General features: G+C 49.2%; 1 protein-coding gene across 2 annotated transcripts in view; it reads left to right on the top strand.

Annotated features, from left to right (window-relative positions):
• LOC135908466 (dual specificity tyrosine-phosphorylation-regulated kinase 4-like) overlaps positions 1-20077 on the top strand; it is a 224476-nt gene that overhangs the window by 112453 nt on the left and 91946 nt on the right. The window contains exon 1 of one of the 2 annotated variants that reach the window (XM_070535928.1): positions 15253-17157. The exons of the other annotated variant lie outside the window; for it this stretch is intronic. Coding sequence (XP_070392029.1) covers positions 16831-17157 — 327 coding nt within the window. The 5' untranslated portion in view covers positions 15253-16830. Of the gene's footprint in view, positions 1-15252; positions 17158-20077 lie in introns of those variants that run through there. 2 annotated transcript variants of the gene reach the window in all.

The raw sequence follows: 20077 nt of genomic DNA, 5'->3' as shown, positions 1-20077 counted from the left end.
GTGTATCCAGGAAGCGAAAGGACACGGAACCCATCGCGTCGTTTGCCATCGGGGTCGCACCGCTCATCGCCAGTACGCACGCATACCGCATCCGATGTGCGTAGCGCCGCGTGTATGTATATATACAGGGTGCTCTTGTATATATATATATATATATATATATATATATATACATATACAAGAGCAGCCGCGTCCAATCAGAGCGTGGTCGCACACGCTCCTTTCCTGCGTCGGGCGCGCGGACCCGCGAAAAGGAGAGACGAGATGATGGCGATGGCAGCGACCGTGGTCGTGGTGGTGTTTGGCGGTGATGGCGCGTTAAATTGGGCACGCGCGCTCGCTGGCTCCTGCATGCCGCGTCACCAAACTGTCCGTGCCAGGCAAACGCACACACGCAAACAGAAACACGCGTGCCTCAGGCACACGAGCTAGAGTACACACGCGCTGAAGTGTCGCACAGTGTCACAAACACGAATAGACGCGTGGAAATGCAGAGAGAGAGAGAAAGAGAGAGAGAGAGAAAGAGAGAGAGAGAGCACGAACACTATATGAAAACCACGCACGCAACAGCACATATAAGATGAACACACGTACGCACACGCACACAAGGGTGCCTTGCCTCCTCTTATATTGCTTCTTTTAATATTCCTCTCACGCTGCCCTTCATGCCTGCTCCCCGCCTCTCTCTCCCTCTCTATCTCTCTCTCTCTCTCCCTCTCTATCTCTCTCTCTCTCTCTCCATCTCTCCATTTCTCACTGTTGGTTACGTGCGATGTTTTCTAAGCGCGGTCTCATCTTCTTCTATGGAGCCGCTGTCTCCTGTCACGTCAACGAGCCGCCTGCGATGGGCGTCGCCTCCGCCGCGCTGAGTTGGACCTCAGACTGGCCCGGCAGTTTCAGTGGATGCGTCCCTGAACGCCTCCAATTGTCCAGGGACCCATGGCGTATAAACAGAGCCGAGTGACGATGTTCGCAGGCGCACGTTGTTCTTTCTTTTGCGCGATAATTGGACAGAAAAGAGAAGAAAAAATAAAATGGCTGTGGCTTAGCTAAGGTTAAGCCCGGGATGCGAAGCATACTATAGCCTTTATTTTAGTTGTTGAACCACTGTTTAGCCTGGTGAACTGCTGTTGCTTGGCTATATTGTTTTCGGCTAGACGAAGAAACAACACATGCGTTACTCTGCTTCGCCTTCAAGAGTGGAACGCGATAGCGTTCCCGTCGACCCGCCAAGGGGTGTAAGACAATGGGCTACGGCGTAGCGACTATGCGCCCCGCATTGGACGCGGTGAGCGTCGAGCAACGCAGCGTTCGGCGCGGCAACGAAATGTGCGCCTGAGCAAGCGACGCACGAGAACAGCTCGCTTCTAAGGCAACACCGCATTCACTAGAGGCGCTTTTGTACCGCTTTGAAGCATCGTACTCGTGGCTCAGTGGTAGCGTCTCCGTCTCACACTCCGGAGACCCTGGTTCGATTCCCACCCAGCCCATCTTGCAAGAGTTGAGCCAAAGCCACCTAGAAATTTCGTTGTCGCGCCGAACGCTGCGTTGCTCGACGCTCACCGCGTCTGATCAAAGCCACCTAGAAAATGTCTAGCAGAGGCAAGCGCAGCTGCTTGCGAGCGACGGCGCGAGTTGGAGCCCCGTTTCTCCGCTGTCGTGACGTCACGGTGTCACGTGGTATGGCATGGGGTCAAAGGTCATTGACGGCAACACCGCCGCGCCTGAGGAGCTGGGTTGTGCTCTCGTAATATGCTTCGCATAAAAAGGAAATAAAAATGGAGGCTGAGGCTCGCATTTGCGAGTGAACCCCGTGGTTTTGGCTTAGATGGGCGACGTATAGGACGAAGTCTATCGTGTTCCATATTCCTTACCGTGTGCGTGGGTAGAGAGTATCCCGCCGAATTGCTGCATCTGGATGAGAGATAGCAATTATGACCGCCGGGCTTTTTTAGAGCGCAGCTCTTTGGCGTCCGTTCCTGGGTTTCGCGTCGTCGTCGTCGTCGGCGTTGTCGTCGTCGGCGTCGGCCTCGTAACCAGCTCGCCGACGAGTCTGCTGCTCCGGCGCCGCGCATGCGCGCTGTCGGCTCTCCGGGCGAGGGAGGATGATGGAAGGGAGGAGGAGAGACTGTGGAGGAGGGCTGGCTACACAAATGGCTCTTTGGCGTCCGTTCCTGGGTTTCGCGTCGTCGTCGGCGTCGTCGTCGGCGTTGTCGTCGGCCTCGTAACCAGCTCGCCGACGAATCTGCTCCGCCGCCGCGCATGAGCGCTGTCGGCTCTCCGGGCGAGGGAGGATGATGGAAGGGAGGAGGAGAGACTGGAGGAGGGCTGGCTACACAAATGGCTCTTTGGCGTCCGTTCCTGGGTTTCGCGTCGTCGTCGGCGTTATCGTCGGCCTCGTAACCAGCTCCGCCCCCCTTTCATCCCCCCAGCGCTAGCAGCGACCGACTGATACCGCTTTCGTGAGTCCGCTACCGCCCTCACGAAAGACGTCGTGCACTTCCTGCAACTCGCATTAACCGTCCATCGATCCACACCGATGTTAGTAGTGGGGGACTTTAATGTTGACATAAAGACAAACAGCAATTTCCTAACACTTATGCGGGAGAACATCCCGTTCCTCTCGCTCGTAACGCGTCCCACGGCTGTGACAACCTCGCGAGGCACTTGTATAGATCTCGTCTTTGAGAATCAAGCATTGGTGTACCAAGTCGAACATATATCAGTCTATTTCTCCTACCACAAAGCTTCCTTCATGACTGTCAAGAACTGTTAGTGGAGTCTTTGTTAAAGGAATATGTGCGAAAAATAAAAAAAAATTCTGTGATAGCGCATAGATGTGTTGCTCGATTTCTTTGCCTCAATCTATCGAAAAGGTGAAACAGCTTATTTGCTGCGCTCAAATTTCGCATTAGGAAGTAACGTAATCGTCGGTAATTTTTTTTCTTTTGTTAGTTTCTTTTTCGCAAGTAGACCTTGACTGAGGTTTCGTAATCCACGCATGCTCATTCGTGCAATGAAATAAATAAAGAAGCGCTGTCGCTGTCATCTCCATGTTACCAGTTCTGCCTTTGTTAACTCTTCGCTTCGTTCCTCTATAGTTATTACCATTAGGCTTCCTACAAGTACATGATTCTTCGCTCATCCCCCACATCGGGCACCTGCAATGTCTTAGGCGCTTCATCGTAATACCGCCTGCACCCTAACTCGGTATCGTACCTATGTCCCCGGTTCTGTATCTCATTTCGCCCGAGATGAATTCTTAAGCAAACCAGTCGCCCATATAGAGGTCACTTGACTAGCACCTCATGTGTAATGCATCAGCTTATCGCATGCATTCGCTGTAAACGTAATTCGTTGTCGTAAATCCACGGATCGCGCGTTGGGGCGCTCCTGTGCTTTCATTTCGCGAGTTCTTACACGATATCGCTAGTGTTGTGTCGCCGCAATGGTTCGTTTTCGCCTCAAAGTTGGTTTTAACCCCGAATTAAGGCCGCGTATGTGTGACTGTGGCGCGCGCGCGCGTGCGCGTTGCTCGAACAATCGTACGACGCATAGTGAGTCGACGAGGCCTGCAGTCCATGCAGCGTTTGCAATGCAGTTTGCATGCAGTTTGCAGTCCATGCAGCCCACGCATTCGCACCGCTGAGACGTGCGCAAAGCAAACCCAAGTGATGCAATGGAAGTGGAGATAGGGCAACCAGCCTGGCCAGAAAAGATTGCAGAGGAAAGAAACAGGGCTGTGCCCAGTTAGCGAGTAGTTTCGCCAAGGTCGCCTCATCCTTGGTGGGCCGAAGCGCAAACACGTCCTGCCGTTTATTCTGGACGCCCGGGAGTTGGTCCCGTAGCGAGACGCTCGTGGTGGCGGCGCGAAGCGCGCATTTATGTAGTAAAGGAGTCGGAGGGGGGCGCTGCCTGCATGGCTGCTCAAGGGCGATGCCTTCACGTAACGCGTCCATCTCTGCCACCAGCGCGCCGACTTTTGGCACGCGCAGCGCGATTAGAGACACCCTCCCCTTCCTCGGTCTTCGTGAGGGCGCCTTGTGTAATGGTTTACGTCAGGCGGTGATGGATGGAAGCCGGCCGCCGACACCACCCATACGAGCAGAGTTTTTTCTACCCCCCCCCCCTCTCGCGCTTTCTGACGTGAAGACTCATATACGCTTGCACGCGCGCGTGCGAAACACAAACGCACATACAGGCGCGAATGCACACGCATACAAACGGCACGTGCGCGCATTTCTTTGACGTCAAGTCGCAACGACAAAGAAAACTCTTGACGACGTTGTAATTTTTATTCACTTTAGTGGCGACGCATTCCCCGCGCTTTCGGACAGAGCTTACACATAGTCCAATCGTTATATTTCGCGAGGCTAGATTGCTCGCCTCGAAGCAAGGCTGAGCGTATGTGGGCCTTCACGCAGACAACGCTGGACGCAGTATGGACACGGTAGCTACTACGGTATAATCGGCCTGAAGTAGCAGCTCTCTGCACCCTGCGGTAACTCTTTCCAGCGCTGTCGCTAGCTTTGCCTTTTCTTTTTCATTGTCGAGGGCGAAAAGAAAGTGGCAAGTAGGAATGGGGCATCAAATCATCGAATAATCCTCAGCGCGGTTAAAGCATGGAAGAAACCAATTTGTCTGAGCCATGGCTCATTTTTTTGCTACCAATTTTTATTTATACATGCATTTCGATTGCTTTTAGATATCTTAGTGGAAGTTTAATTACCTTATGTGGAGCGGCAGCGACGAACGAAAATTCAAGATAAACAGCAGTTGTTCCTCGGTGTACAGAGTCCCGAAAGCTGTAAAACTGCAAAGGTTGAAATTTTTTGTCGGCTAACCTTCACAATTTGCCAATAGAATATAGGCTACATAGAACGACGACCGAGAAGGTGAGAGAAGCCATTCATATGTTTTTTTTTTTTTTTGAGGACGCATGCGGTTATAGACCAGGGGTGAAATCACGAGGTTTTTTTCGTTCCTATACGTGCCGCGTGCCATTGATCAGCCGCCTTCTCTGATAATGTGTCCGACATCACGATTGGATGGCTCATGATCTTACGAACAGTTTGTGGCGTAAGAACTCTTTTTGAGAAAGCGGGCCTAGATGCAAACCGTGAAGCAACGAAAGTAGTGCTGCCGCTTCAGTCAAAAGTATGCTTTCGCGTATGATTTCCTGCCGAGCACTCGTCTAGTCTAGAGTATGTATGCGCTACTTTTTGTTCGTTATTCTTGCCGCCACGTGGCTACGGCCATTCGACGTCGAAGATGACGAAGGAGAAACAAAAGTAAGAACGCTATAAGGTGGTAGGGAATGAGATCGTATAGGGGAAGGGGAATGGAAACGCCGCAGTCTTTTTCTGTCCACGTATGCATAGAACGACACTATCACCATCGCCATAACCGTTACCAAAATTGCGTGTTGCCTCACGCGTCGTGAGCGTGACAGTCTGAGCCAGCGCTATAGGTTAAGAACTGCGCACGTTTTGTAATACGAAGTTTTGCGCGCGTTAACAAGTTCGCTGGCTGCACGTATAGACAGCGCGCATATCGCTCACACTCGCACGAAAAGCACGATTTGTAGTCTCAAGGCATGCCTTGAAACTGCAACCGCACTGAACTGCACTGAACATGCATGTTCAGCGCAGCGATAGACCGCATCTAATGCCTAAAAGAGGTCTTCAGAGCAAGCAGTCTTGCTTAGGTCACGTCCGTTACTCGGAAGGACCAAATAGCACACGGCCGAACGAGGCGCGGCCTCCCCGTAATTGAGCGAAGGCGGTGCCGCGAAACGAGGCGTTGACCCACGTATTTCGCACGAGGTGGGCGGCGGCGCCCCTGTCTGGCGACCACAGGGCCAGCTGTGGGGTCATCGGAAACTTTTTTTATTCGGCTTGCCTGTACAAGTCGTCCACACTTCTGTCTAGAGCGCTGAATCAGTGCGCTGCGACGCAAGGATTAATCGACGTCTGCAGGAGTCCCTGGCTCTGGCTTGTCTGTTGGCAGACGACGCAGGCCAAGATCGGAAGCCACCAGAAGGCACGAGCAGATGCTTAAAGAGTTAGCGTACATCCGCATATGTAACTCTCACACAAGTTGGAGAACACAAGACGCGTGGCCCTGCAGTATACAACGCAAGCAGAAATAGCTTTAGCGCATGCCGAGCATTTCCGCGTCGTTATTTGGAGGGATGATAACCCAAGGACGCGGCCGCCTGACATCATGATTACTATACTGGCAGGCGCAGCAGCTGGATTGAATCTTGCAACGCTGTTCAATGAATCGTCGAAGCTGAACGCTATGCTATGCGGTGAGACAGCGTGCACGCTCGTTGCAGTTCATTGCCATGCGTGGGTATACTGAGGTACCGCCTGCATTTGCAAACCAGCTATCAATAGCTCATACAGAGAGAGAGAGAGAGAGAGAGAGGTTTAATGATACAAACTGCTGAGAGGTTGGCCTGAGGTATATTCCTCTATAGCCAGCTATAGTACTCGTCATTGGAGGAAGAAGAAGAGGGAAAGAAAGAGGGAAGCAAGAGGTGTATGATGGGTGACAATGACGATAGAAGGAAGATGTAGAACATATGGCAAGCAATTTGGCATGCTGAAAGTCTGCAATCCAGGCCCGTAATTTTTAAAAAGTTCAGTAATGCCTGGGTGGCCTTGAAACTCGATTGAGCATCTGGCCAAGGGCCTAAAATAATGTCCTCCGACAACGGTGCGCTGACTAGCTCGTACAGGCTTCAGACGTTAACAGGTGTCCGCTTGCCAGTCTAAATACTCATGAAGATGTATCATCGGAGTCCTTTGCTTGTTAGATGGAGTGAACAAACTTCTCTTATGTGTATGAAGGACTGCAGAATGGGAATGAAGTAACTAATGTCTGGCAAGGGAATCATGTGGAGCACCTCGAAAAAATAACTCATATCTGTGCCTGTTAAACAGTGTAAGATGTGGACAACTTCTGATAGTTCTTCCTGCAAACGCTGCATCTGCTTACTTCAAGTTAGCGACGTATTAATGCATACGTACACGTCTAGATGCCTTGATAGTTGGATAATTTAATAGTTCAGCACTTATTTATTTATTTATTTATTTATTTATTTATTTATTTATTTATTTATTTATTTATTTTGCATATCTATATCGCCCATGAGGCATTATCGTAGAAGGGTTTAGTTACAACCTAAATTGGCATAACGTTAAACTAGTAATACATACAACAAGAATAAACATCAAATAGACATTCACCAATCATAAATGTAAAAACGAATAATAAATGAGCTCTCACAAAAAGAAACATTCGTTGCGTACAGTTTTGCGTACTATACAAGCGCCAACTCGTGTACAATCGGCACATGACAAATGATTCTTTAGAAGGCATTTCCAACATCCATTAGAAAACCCTGTGAATGAACAAGATCACTTGGCAGCTTATTCCATGTCTTCTGTTGTATTAGGAAAACAAGAGTACTTAAAAACTCTAATGCGGCATTGACCTCAACATTATAGCATATCGTCTTTTCTTACCGAAGTCATATTTATCGGTGCCAGTTTCGCTATTGCATGTTTGGTTTAATAATTTTAATCGTAGAATATTTCTTCGCAAATGCAATGACGTTCATTCAGATTACTCGCAGTCTCTGAGCTTCTAATGTGAAAAAATCTAGTTATAGCGGTTACAAATTTTGCAGCAACATATATATATATATATATATATATATATATATATATATATATATATATATATATATATATATAGTGTAATGACGAAGATTGACGAAGATAGCGCACGTGTTACTGCGGTCGCGTGGGTCCTGTAGTGAGGAAGATAAAGATCAGAGGGTCGGTGTCGCTGCTTTGCCTCAATACGTACACAAAAATATTAACATCAAATTTTAAAACAATACAGCCTGAAAGTTTATAACGATTAGTATTCATTTAATATCATTTCTAAATTACAAAATTCTATTTAAATATTCTTCCCGTCTTACCTACTGCCGCACGATTTTTTGTATTCACCAATTTTCCAGTTTGCTTACAGAAAACCAAAAGGGTCAGGGTTAAAGGCGCTAGTAGGCGCCTGACCGAGGCCCTGACCCCTGTACAATCTGCGCTCCAGCGAAGCAATCAGGACAGCGTAAGAATGAGGAGGAAAGGAAAAAAGAAGAAGGGGGGGGGGGGGATTTGAACAAGTAATTCATGAGGCAAGCTCGAGAAAAAAAATTATACATTTTAAGCTAAGAAAAACAAGCACACGATGTGCAACCATAAAAAAACAGCATGAGCAACACACTTTGGGCGAATAATAAAGAAACGTAATTAACCACACTTGTAGTACTTCTATTTCAGTTCTTAACGTCACGATTTGCAACAGTACGCATTGGGGAACAAATATAGGAATCGGGAAACAAAAACAGACATAGTACTTTACTATGTCTTACATATAAAAACGCTACAGTATTCATTGGATCAAACTGGCATGAATAAGCATTTAGAACTCGCTTCGTAAAAACACACGGAGTTCGCATGAAAACCGCACATCACACCAACGAGCTATGTTCGGGTACACATATTTATTTTATACAATATTATTGAAGGCGATTGCTTTATTAGGCCTAACATTTCCTTCTTTTCATTTAGGAGCTTTGGAATCATACCTCAAGCTTTACATCCCATAATCCTAACCTTAGGTAGTTTATAGTTATTCACACGAAAGTTGCGGTCTGTGATAGTTCGAAAATAAATAGACTCAAAATTTGCACAGTTTTATTTAATTTACGTGAACATATAAAGTGACAGCTTTTCCGTATAAAGAAGATTTGGTGGAACTTATACCTGATTTTATATGGAGATGTGGTATCATTGAAGCGGGTGCGTTCAAGAGCACGAACAGCTCTCTTTGTAAAACCTCTAGTTTATTTAAATTTGTCGTCGTTGCAGAGCCTCGTATCAGTAAGCAGTATTGCAGACTGGAATGAGTTAGTGCATGATATATAACCGGTTCTTATTTGTTTGGAATTAAAAAACCTATTGCCCATAGCACCTAATTCATGGCCGATCCCCCGTAGTGGGTTGAGCCACATCCGTATATAGGCACCAAACCAAACCAAACCAAACCAAACCAAACCAAATTAAGCTTGGGCTCGCGCTGTCGTTTGGCTGGGACTGCTCGGCTGCTCTCTGCGCTGGACCCCGTTAACCCGCTAACCGTCAATAAACCTCGTAGCGACAGCGCGAGCCAAAGCAGCAACACCGACCCTTTCGTCTTTATTTTCCTCACTTGAGGAGCTAATGCGACCGCAGTAACGTTTGTGCTATCTTCGTCATTACTATACTCTATATATATATATATATATATATATATATATATATATATATATATATATATATATATATATATATATATATATACATATATATATATATATATATTTCGGTGGTTTAGTAATTGCGCAGCGCACCCCACTCTAGTGAGGGACTATCATCTCCTTGGCTCGCGGTGTACGACACTCAACGAATGTGTTCCCCAGTGGTTATGCGTCTCGACGCGATTAGGCTCATCGCACACTCGTTACGTTTCTAGAAGTTAACTAACTTAGGTTCACGTTTTCAGCTTATTTCTGTTTTCAGATGACCATGACCTCAGGCACCATTTCTCCTGTTTTAACATTCTTTAGCAGCGTGACTTGCAGTGAACGGCCCCTACTGTGCGTGACCTGCACTGCGTGTGTTCTGCTTTATTCTTTGACGTTTGTCATCTTGCTCTTTCTTTCCTCACTCCTCCCCTTCTTCCTGTCTTCCATTTCTGTGTTTCTGTCTCCTCCTTTCTGAAGAGTGGGCAGGAGTTGCTCCCCCTTCAGGTGTCAGTTGCCAGCCTGCTCGTCGCTTTCCCTTTCCTGTCATATGTGTATATGTGCATGTTTTCAAATAATGAATAGTCTGGTAATCTGTTCGGCGTTCGGAGGGAGTGGCAAATTAGGTAGTTATACGTTTTCCTTGTAAATGCCGTAACGGCTGACTCGCCAATGGCACTTCAAGTTACACGACGCTCTCAGTTGCCTTGTTTATTTACTGACGGTCAATTGTAACACGCCTTCGGAATGCACCTTCGAGGGCGGGTGGTTTAAACGGCGTCGTGGTGTTCCGGGTGGCCGCTGAGTGAGACGGGCGTCGCCTGCAGTATGCTTCACTATTACATACTTCTTGTCACTGAAAAAAATCCTGAACGCCTAATGGATTGTTGGACGCACACATAAACGCAGCTGTCACTGAAGAACTCGGGCTCTCTACATTCCTCCGGCGCACCAGTTCCAAGTACTTCCTGGTTTTGTCATTAGCAATCAATTAAAAAATACAATTTCATACTTCCCTGCAAAAAAAGAAATAAAAGGGGGGAAGGGACCTTTATTGAGTCAGCATGAATCATGAGTGGTGTATATAGACGACGTATAAACGAGAAAGCTTTCTTTTCCCGGATACACCAGTGCCCCCCCGCCCTTTTTTTTATTTCTGTGTTACGACTACCAAATTTCAGCGCCATCGTTTCATCTCGCACATATATATGTCCTTGGTCTTCCCGATAGTGTGCATTTTCCCTTCCTTTACCTTTCGTCCTCTCTTTTTTTTTCCTTTCCTTTCCCCAGAGTGCAGGGTATACCAAATCGAATGTTGCCATCTGGCTAACCTCCCTGCCTATCCCTTCATTCCTCTCTCCTCGTCTACTGGATATGACAGACTCGCACGTCGCTCGAGTTTCCCACCGACTTCGCGCTCGAACAGAGAGAACGCGCTTGCGCGTTCTGCTCGCGTTCATCACCAGTCGCACCGCTGGCAAAGCGCAATCAATCCCGGAGCTTTGTTTTCTGGTCACCTTCTGCCGCCGTGACTCACACGTGGGCTCCCGTGCTCGAACGCGTTCAACACGTGTTACTTTCCCAGGTCCTTGCAGCTTCCGCGCGGTGTACATCGACGGGCGCACGCGAGAAACCCGGAAGAAGGGCTAACCACGCCGGGAGCACGCCGCCACGGTGTCCTGCGTCGGCGAACATCTGCGGAGCGTCAGTATACGCGAAACGGCGATTCACGCGACGGGAAAGGGCCGTTAAAGAACAAACTGCACGAGTACACGCACACGCACGTTCTAACTCTCTCTTACGCAGCCAATACATACGTATGTAGGGTAGCCAATCAGACGGCATTTCTGGATAACATCCCCGCCTACTCTCCTTACTTCTTCCTCCTCCTCGAATGCATGTATGCATACATACATACACACACACACACATACATGCATACATACATACATACATACATACATACATACATACATACATACATACATACATACATACATACATACATACATACATACATACATACATACATACATACATACATACATACATACATACATACATACATACATACATACATACATACATACATACATACATACACACACACACACACATACATACATACATACATACATACATACATACATACATACATACATACATACATACATACATACATACATACATACATACATACATACATACATACATACATACATACATACATACATACATACATAGCACTTAAGCACATGCGTACGTACAATGGACGGGCGCGCGGACGTACGCAGAAACCTGGAAAATGGGAAGCCCCGCCGGAACTCCAGCTGTCGAATCTGCGCAAGGCCGGCTGACACAGATGACGCAGGAGTGTGCATAGCGCGGGGAGACAGACAGTAAGCACAGAAAGCAGCCTGGGAATGCCAGCAGACGTGTCTCTAGGGGCGGTGTGGGCGACGTCCATGAATTAAGGATGGTAGGAGCGCCATCAAAAGCGACACTCGCGAAAGAAAGAGAAAGCAAACCGCGACTGCGTTCATGACGAATTGATTACAGCGTGCCACGAACCGAAGCGTCGGGGCGTCCTGCTGCATGGGTCCTCCTCGTTCGAGGTCGTTACGACGACGGAATCGGGAAGGGGACTCGCGTTCCCGACGCTGGTCGTTTCGCCACGTGCCGGCGCACCGCGGTTTAACGTTTTAGCGCTGCCGCGTTGCGTCAGATATTAATGGCGTCGCGTCGCGTCAGCCGCCCCGTGTGCGATCGCAAGCGCCCTGTCATTTCGCGGAGCTTTCGACATAACCAGGATGTTTCAATAAAGCGGAGTTCCGCGTCTGCACTGCGGATAAAAAGAAAAGTTCGCATTGCGTTCTGCACTATAACTTCTATTTCGTTCCCCCCCCCTTCTTCTTTTTTGTTTTTGCTTTTTGCCTTTTGGAATGAGCGCCGCGCCACGTTGCTAAGCGCACTTTTGTCGCTGGGTGGCTCCCGTAATTTGCGTTTGGTGACGAAACATGTGCGTTTAGCGTAGTTACAGTAATATCCGCCGTACAGCAACCGTTTAGTAGCCACTATCAAATCCGTTAAACTCTTTCTTTCTCTCTCTTTATTGCGGAGGGACTACGGAGCAAGGTCTTATCTGCACAGTTGGGTAATTTATGTTCCTCCTCCCTGCGTTCCGAATTTCGATCATGCAGTCTTTTTCTGTTTGTTTTTTTTTTCTTTTCGCGAGAAAGTTCACCGTGATCTTTTTTTTCGCATTGCTGTAGTTTTCACCCATCGGTCGTCCTGAATAACAAGAGCGACCGCATTGAGCTGACGGATGGCGACGCCCGGCTGTAGCTGGCCAGAGACATCGATCAAAGTCCCCTTCGTTAATTGAAAATTCTCGGTGTCCCGTAACGACCACGCTCTATGTGTCCGCTTTGGTTTAATTTAACGGGCGCATTATAAGAGCGAAGTTAGCCACATCGCTGAGCCGATAGAACATTGACGGCCAGCTAATTAATAATTAAGTGAGGATTAGAGCTGCCGACACCAGGACGTTTGCTGCAGCTATATATATATATATAGTACTATAAGGTGACTTCTCGCATTAATTTGTAAGGTCTCGCCTCATTTTACCGTTAGTCGTGTCCTCGCGAAAGCATTGCTCGTCCTTACATTTCTGGCTCTCGCATTTCTTGCTTCGTGTTTTTCTTTCTTTATAGAGCGAAATAACGTCAGTGGCACCTGCGCATTGCGCAACAGTGCGAGCACGTGCCTAAGTAATTGCCTGCTTTCCTCTCTGCTATCCTCTCTCCCTCTAGACAGTTAGCAGTGGTCACAGTGCATTTCTTTCCATTCCTTTTTCTTTATTTATTTTAGTTGTTTCAATAAACGACCAAACGTTACTTTTTTACTAAGTGACAATGCAGCATAGCAGCATTACCTTACAGAAGTAGTTCCATGGATGCTGTCGCGTTTCTGTTGAGTTTCTCTTAATGTCTTTTATAGACTTTCTGTCGAAATACAATGAAATGTGGTGACTGCTTGGCACACAAATTTTTTTTTTTTTTTTTTTTTTGAAGAGCGACGCCTCTTCACCGGTTGCTCACTTTGAAATTAAGTTATGTGATTTCACAGCCCTCTACTAGGGACGCCCTAGTATAGGGCTGCGCATTGATTTCGATTATCTGTACTTCTTTGACGTTGATGTACATCTAAACATACACGTACACAAGCGCTAACTTTTGGTTTTTCTCTCTGTGTGTTGCATACCGTTCCAATGGGAATGTGGGATTCATGTCTGGGAGTCGAAGAGCTGAAAGCTATAGCCAGTGAGTTGCCTCGGCGGGCTGTTGGCCTCTTTTCGTAGAGCAAGAAGCCGAAGCGTGCATGTAATCACGGGCTTCCCTCTTTTACACCGCCCTGGAGAGGAAGACACTGCCAATCCTGCAGTTAGCTTTGCGGAATCTAAAAGAAAGGCCCTCGGCAGAACGTCGCGCTCCTGCTGCCTCCGCGCGTTCACACGGAAGGCGCGCGGGGGGTTGCCCCCTATTACGCGGCACCGAAAGAGGAGCGAGTCGCGTGTGATCCGCCATCGCCGTCGACGCGGCAAGCGCCGCAATGGGCGACGATGGGGGACGGTCCGCATGCGGCCACTCGCCGTCACGCTCGGCGGAGCCCGGCTTCCGGTGGACGCGCGACCGTCGCCCTGCGTGTCGCTGAATAGCGTCGCGAGCTCGCGAGCTCGCTGACCGCGCGAACAGAGAGAGGGGCGCCGTCCCGTCCCCGGTGTCCGCGTGCATGCTCGCCGACGGCGTGTCGTCCTTTCGACCTCGCGCCTATTTGGTTGCGTCGTCGCGTCCCCACCGTGAGCTCTTCTCTCTTTCGCGGGTTTTATTTTACGCGCGTTGCCGTCCATCGCTGGTTACCCCTCCTCTTCTTCCTCCTCTTCTTCCTCCTCCTCTTCCTCCGCCCGGCTCTGTGGATCTCGGTGCACGCACTGTGCACACAGCCAGCCGTACGCGCCCGCAACGAGCTCCGCTCCCCGCACGCATCGTCGCGCTCGACGCCAACCCAGCGACGACGACGTCCCGCAGGCCGCGCTCCAACGTCCGGACGGGCGCACGTCGACGACAGCGTGTGGCCGAAGAGACGCGGCGACGAGGAGCAGGCGAGATCGTCGAGGAACGCTACCGCGCCCCTTTTGTTTTCTAAGAGGCGGCGCGGGCGTTTTCGGTGCCGGACGAAAGAAAGTGTGTGCGCGGTGAACTTGTACTCGGCGTCCAAAGACGGTGATCGCTCGGTGTGTGTCTTCGACGCGTTCCTCCGGTGTTTCGTGTTCCGTCGTTGCGGCTTAATCCTTGCCAAGTGCGCGAAGTGTGCGATGATGCTCGCTGGGAGAAAATCGGACGGTGAGAGGCTTTAGTTGCCCGTGAGCGCTGAACCGAGGAAGGGTTGCTCCAATGCCGTCTTGCGTGTCGATGATGGAGAAGAGCAAGGATCATGGCACTGACGAATGATTTCTCAAATCTTTCTTCTCGCGCCCGTATTTGTGTACAACTCGTACGCGGCTGACGCTGCGCTGGAGGCTGCGAGTGTTGGTCATCTTCAGCTTGTTTCTCTGTTGCACCTTCGTGGTTCTTGGCTCGGAGCAAGTTGCGTCTCTCCGGGGATTCTGGTTTAACAGGATACCTGAGTAGCTGTAGCTGTTCGCCCGTGGCACGTACAGTTTAGTATCTACGCTGCACTTCGTTATATTCGGCAGTGCTTGCAAAGTACCGGTGTAACAGTTGCGCAACATTTCACTCGGTGTATATTTCAACAACGTCGACAATGGTCACTCGTGAGTTGCTAATGGCTTATTCGTTATCATCGGCCACGATTGAAATATGTGTGCTGTTATGTCGGCAGGGCTGTGCAGGCAAGTGTTCCTCAATATACAAGGTTGCACCGGTTGAGCTTAGCCAACAGGCAAAGCGAGTGAAGATCTTCGAATCGCGCGTACAGTAACGTAGGCAGTACACGTCACAGTTTCTTGTTCCTCCCTCATTGTGGGCTCGGGCATACGAGCAAAAAAGCAAACGTGCACGCGGTATCGTTACATAACAGGCGTTCCATCATCATCATCAACAACAGTGCAAAGGAAGAGCACGTTGTCTGCATACGCAAGTGATCGAGTCCACGCCCTCTTTTTTTTGGACACACCTCACTTCTATACACAGTGTTAGGTCGCGTCGCGACCTCTTTCCTGCTTCTTTTGGAGGACGTGCTGCTTTTGTCCGCGCCGCGTCCATCTCGTTCACGCGGCGACGAGCTTCGCGGTACATCCCGCACCGGTGTCACGCACGCCGCCGTCTCGCATTTCGGGCTCCGCACGAGGGCTCGTTCCGCCGCTTGGCCTGTATAAAAAAACGAGCTCAGTTTGCCGTCCTTTGAAAACTGACTGCCCGCCGAGGGCCGCTGCTTCGTTGATTCGACAAAGAGCCGTGGCCGACTTTTTGGTTGCTTCCTCCCTTTCTTTCTTTTCTTTCGTGCGTACGCTTGAACGTTCCTGACCTAGAACTCCACCCATGCCCCTCCGGAGGAAGTGCTACGTATGCATATCAACGCCTTAGGGCTATAACGTATGCTGAAGGAGAGCTTGAGATCGACGGAAAAGTTCAAAGTTGACCGGGGGCTGCTCTTTCCTGTGACGGGAAGCCTTTTGTGAATATATTTCGAGCCAGCAAAGGTGCAAGCGCGCAGCCTAGACCGCCAGGAAGTAACACAGGCAAGACCTTGAAACCCACTGTGCGCGCGAACCGTATTCGGTGATGGCCGAGCCTGGACTGCAAGTGCTTAGACCCTCGAGTACATCGGACGGTTCTCCGGAAGCCTAACTCCGCTCTCAAAGTTTAGCAGCGGAAACGATAGAGAAGCTTGAGTCTCCCCGAAGGGACGGCACTGTTTAAACTTCCTGCTCGTTAGCATAGCGCTTGGGGCGTCCCTCGGTTAGTCACAATTCGAGCTTCTACGTTGGTTGAAATTACGAAGCCCCGAGCTTTGAAGTTTGATCTCCTCAAAGTCCACGTTCTTCGAGTAAGTGCAGACCGGTCGAAGTGTGGCCACCCGCAGGCATTTCGTGTCGCCGACTCGCAATAAAAGAAGAAGGAAAAAAAAAAAACTTCGACGCTGACCTACTGTACTAACTTCAGTTCGGTTTAAAGAGGCTTCACGATGACCAGTAGGCGTGAGGTCTAACGCTGGCCTGAGCCAACAAGCTCTGCCAGCAAGTTTTGGTGAACAAAGCGATAGCGACCGGCGCCGAACTTCACTGAACGCGGAGCGCTTCTCTGGCGACTCGTTCGACCCGCTGGTTTTCGAAAGTTCAAACGCTAAAGCTCAGCGAAAGTTCAAGCGGGCGCCCCTCTTCGGCCCCTTGGTATATATCGACTGGCAGTATAGTCGTGACCAGCCACCAAAAAAGAAACGTTCACGCGATGTGGTTCGCGGTGTCTTGCCACCCAGACTCAAACGCCCTGGACGGGCGGCGACCACGCGTCGAAGTGCTGCACGTGTCTCCGTGCCTGCGCGTTCCGACGTACTTCTGGGATCGCCAGTGCGTGCTGCCCGGATGTCCCTGTCGCGGCGAGCACTACGTGTTCGCCGCGACGCCGGCGGCCACCGCAGCCGGCACCGGCGGGTTCGGCGACGACGAAGCGGTCCGCGCCGCCGAAGCCGTGGCTGCGCCTCCTCCTCGGCCGCTGCGGCGATCGGCCACGACGCTCGGTTCCTCCCTGAGCGCGCTCCGGTGGAAGTTTTGGAAGGTGAGCACACCGCCCTTCGCGCGCCTCGTCCGCCAAGTAAAGATGCACTCTTAACCCGGGGAATTGTGTTGTGAATTTGGGCCACGTTCCATTGCTTCTGAACAGGTATACACGAAATGGGAACAAGCAGAAATACTGGGATCTAGGGGGTTATGAACGAGAACAAAGGGGGGTTAACCGAGGGGCCCGATTTTTATCAGTCATATCACAAGAAGCCAACAAACACTGACACCAAGGACAACATAGGGGGAATTACATGTGCTTAATAAATGAAAGAAACGATAAACTAATGGAAATCAAAGTGGATGAATAAACAACTTGCCGCAGGTGGGGAACGATCCCACAACCTTCGCAGGGGCTTATGTTTTATTTAGGTGGTTCCGTCCGATGCCAAATCTTGGATCCACTGCGCCTGAAAATGTGTTGCACTCGCCTCTGTTGCTCTATGGCTGCGGCATTCGGCAGCTGAGCGTGAGGTTCCGGGATCGACTCCCCTGCACTGACTGACGGTCGTGCTCCCTAGGCGGCATAAAAACGACACGATGACGTTAGTGCTTTGCGTAAGCGCTAAAGAATCCCAGATGCTCACATCCACGCTGAAACGACGCCCGAAACCTAAAACACGGACTGCGTGCGGTCGTTCGAAAGGAACGAGTGATGCTAAGGTTCGGACGGGGCCGCCGCGAGATAAGTGCTTCGATAAACGCCTACAGCCAGCAGCGTTTGCTTCGCGGCGACGAGCCATACGTGGCGCATGATTTGCCCGTCGACCATTCGCGTGTCGTCTTCCTTTTCATTTTTGTCTTTGTTTTTCTTTTTTTCTTGCGCAAACTGCAGGAAACAATGGCGCGCTTTTCGTGTGCCGGCCGAGCTCTCTCAGTCGGCAAAGCCATTCCTCGTCCTACTTCGTCTTAGCAGGCTGTTTGTTCTTAGCCTTGAACTCGATTTGTGGCCCGCGCTGCTCGAGCTTGCTTTGGGAGAAAGAGCGCAGGGACTACTTTCTCCTCCTCAGCTGTACGGGCGGTCGATCAAAGCACAGCTCTTGCTTCGAGGCCGCCGCCCTTTCGTAGATAAGGAGTTGCGAGAACAACTTCGGCGCTGAAGATGACCAGGTGTCCGCCACTCGAAACGCTCTCTCGTCTCTCTCTATGAGGTTATCGTATTCAAACAACGCGCGCAACGTAGAGCATTGTTTCTCTGTCGAAGCACAATAAAACAATCGCCTTTTGTTGTCTTCAGTCCTGGTGGGCTGTTTGGCTAAGTGGTTGAGCCAATTACGATGGCGATAAGATATTCAAATAGAAAACAAGGTGTGGAGGGGGTTTAGAAACGTGCGGCAAGGAACGACTCTTTGAATGTGCCGAATTCGCAGGCCATTGCTTGAGAGCTTCCCTGTACCCCTTGCAAAAATTTGGGTGAAAGTCTATAGCTTTTCCAACGAAAGTTTACTGAAGGTTGTGGAAACCGAACGAAACATCTACGAAACGTCAACAGGCATGTTTTATGGTATCCACGCGCACAATATACACTTTCCTTTGACCTCTATGTTCAATGTAACCCGTCCGTATATATATATATATATATATATATATATATATATATATATACGTGTTCTTTTTCCTCTTTGTATTCGAGCCGAACCTGCTGCTCCGTTTTACTTTTGGCTCTGTTCTTATTCTATTTTTGTTTTACTTTCTCTTTCATTTACAGATGAAAGAGAGTAGCAGAAAACTATAATCAACTGACTTTTTGCTATAACCTCATCTTAAGCCAATACATTTGTGTGGTCCTCGACGTACGTGTCACAGCGTTGTTTCTTCACGCTGCGTAAACCCCGAGAAGACAAAATAAGTAATGAAGTCACGCCTCGTTACTCTATAGTTGCTACTCCCTGTAGCATTTTTGTCTCGCCTAACGTAGAAAACTGTTGACTCAATTTACTTTTGCATTTTCTTTTTCTAATCTATAGACGATGGTTGTATAAGAATTTTTTTTCCTATCGTCGTTCGACTTACGGAGATTATTATGATCGCCGATACTGCTATTCTTGATTTAATGTAGCATTCCCTAGGAGGATGAGTGTGCTTTTTGTTGTTGTTGTTGTTGTTGTTGTGTCTATTTTTTATCATTATTTTTTCTGCCGGGATATATCAAGGACATAAACTTTCGGGCTTTGTCGGTTTATGAGCTTTAGACCAGTTAATCGTGCGTCCCTTGCGATCTTTATATATTTTTTTCTTACCCTGTATATAGTTAATCGAAATGACACAAGCAACCGATCCTCGAGATGTACGCTAAACTAACCCCGCTAAAGTTAAACCCGCGGTCACATTACGTGTCAACTTAGCTGTCCAAGATAACTAATTCCCAGTCGACACTGTCGCTAACGCGGGTGACTGTAATTATAATACGCGATGGCGCCTTTCTGTCAGCACCGCACGATAAACATAGAACATCAAGGAAAAAACGTGGTCGCTGTATAAAGTCTCTGTTTATTTATATAACCGCTATACATAGCTGCCGCTTTCTTTCTTTGTTTCTTTCTTTCTTTCCCGGCTTCCATCGTTTCCTCCAACTTCTACGTCGCGAGGTGAACAAATTAGAAGTGACGCTGCAACTGGCAATGTGCTTGCGTGTACACACAGTGCTTCGATCGGTTGTGCACATTTTGTAGTTTGTACGCGATCGACAAACCCACCACGTATACGTTGCGCAACACCCGACCCGCTCTTACACCGTCACGTTCGCTTCAGTCGCCGGGCTCGTGTCGCACGAGCACCCGAGCTGTTCCTTTCACTGCGGTGCATGCTCCCAGAAATAGAGACGCGGGGCGGAGTCGAAGAGCGCTCACGTGACGCGTCCCATCGACGATGACCAGCGTCCCGCCATCGCTACCCTATTCTACCCTGCTCTCTGTATA

The sequence above is a fragment of the Dermacentor albipictus genome, chromosome 3, assembly GCF_038994185.2.
Source record: "Dermacentor albipictus isolate Rhodes 1998 colony chromosome 3, USDA_Dalb.pri_finalv2, whole genome shotgun sequence".
Lineage (NCBI taxonomy): Eukaryota > Metazoa > Arthropoda > Arachnida > Ixodida > Ixodidae > Dermacentor > Dermacentor albipictus.
The sequence above is the reverse complement of the archived record's forward strand: the minus strand, read 5'-3'. Positions and strand labels throughout refer to the sequence as shown.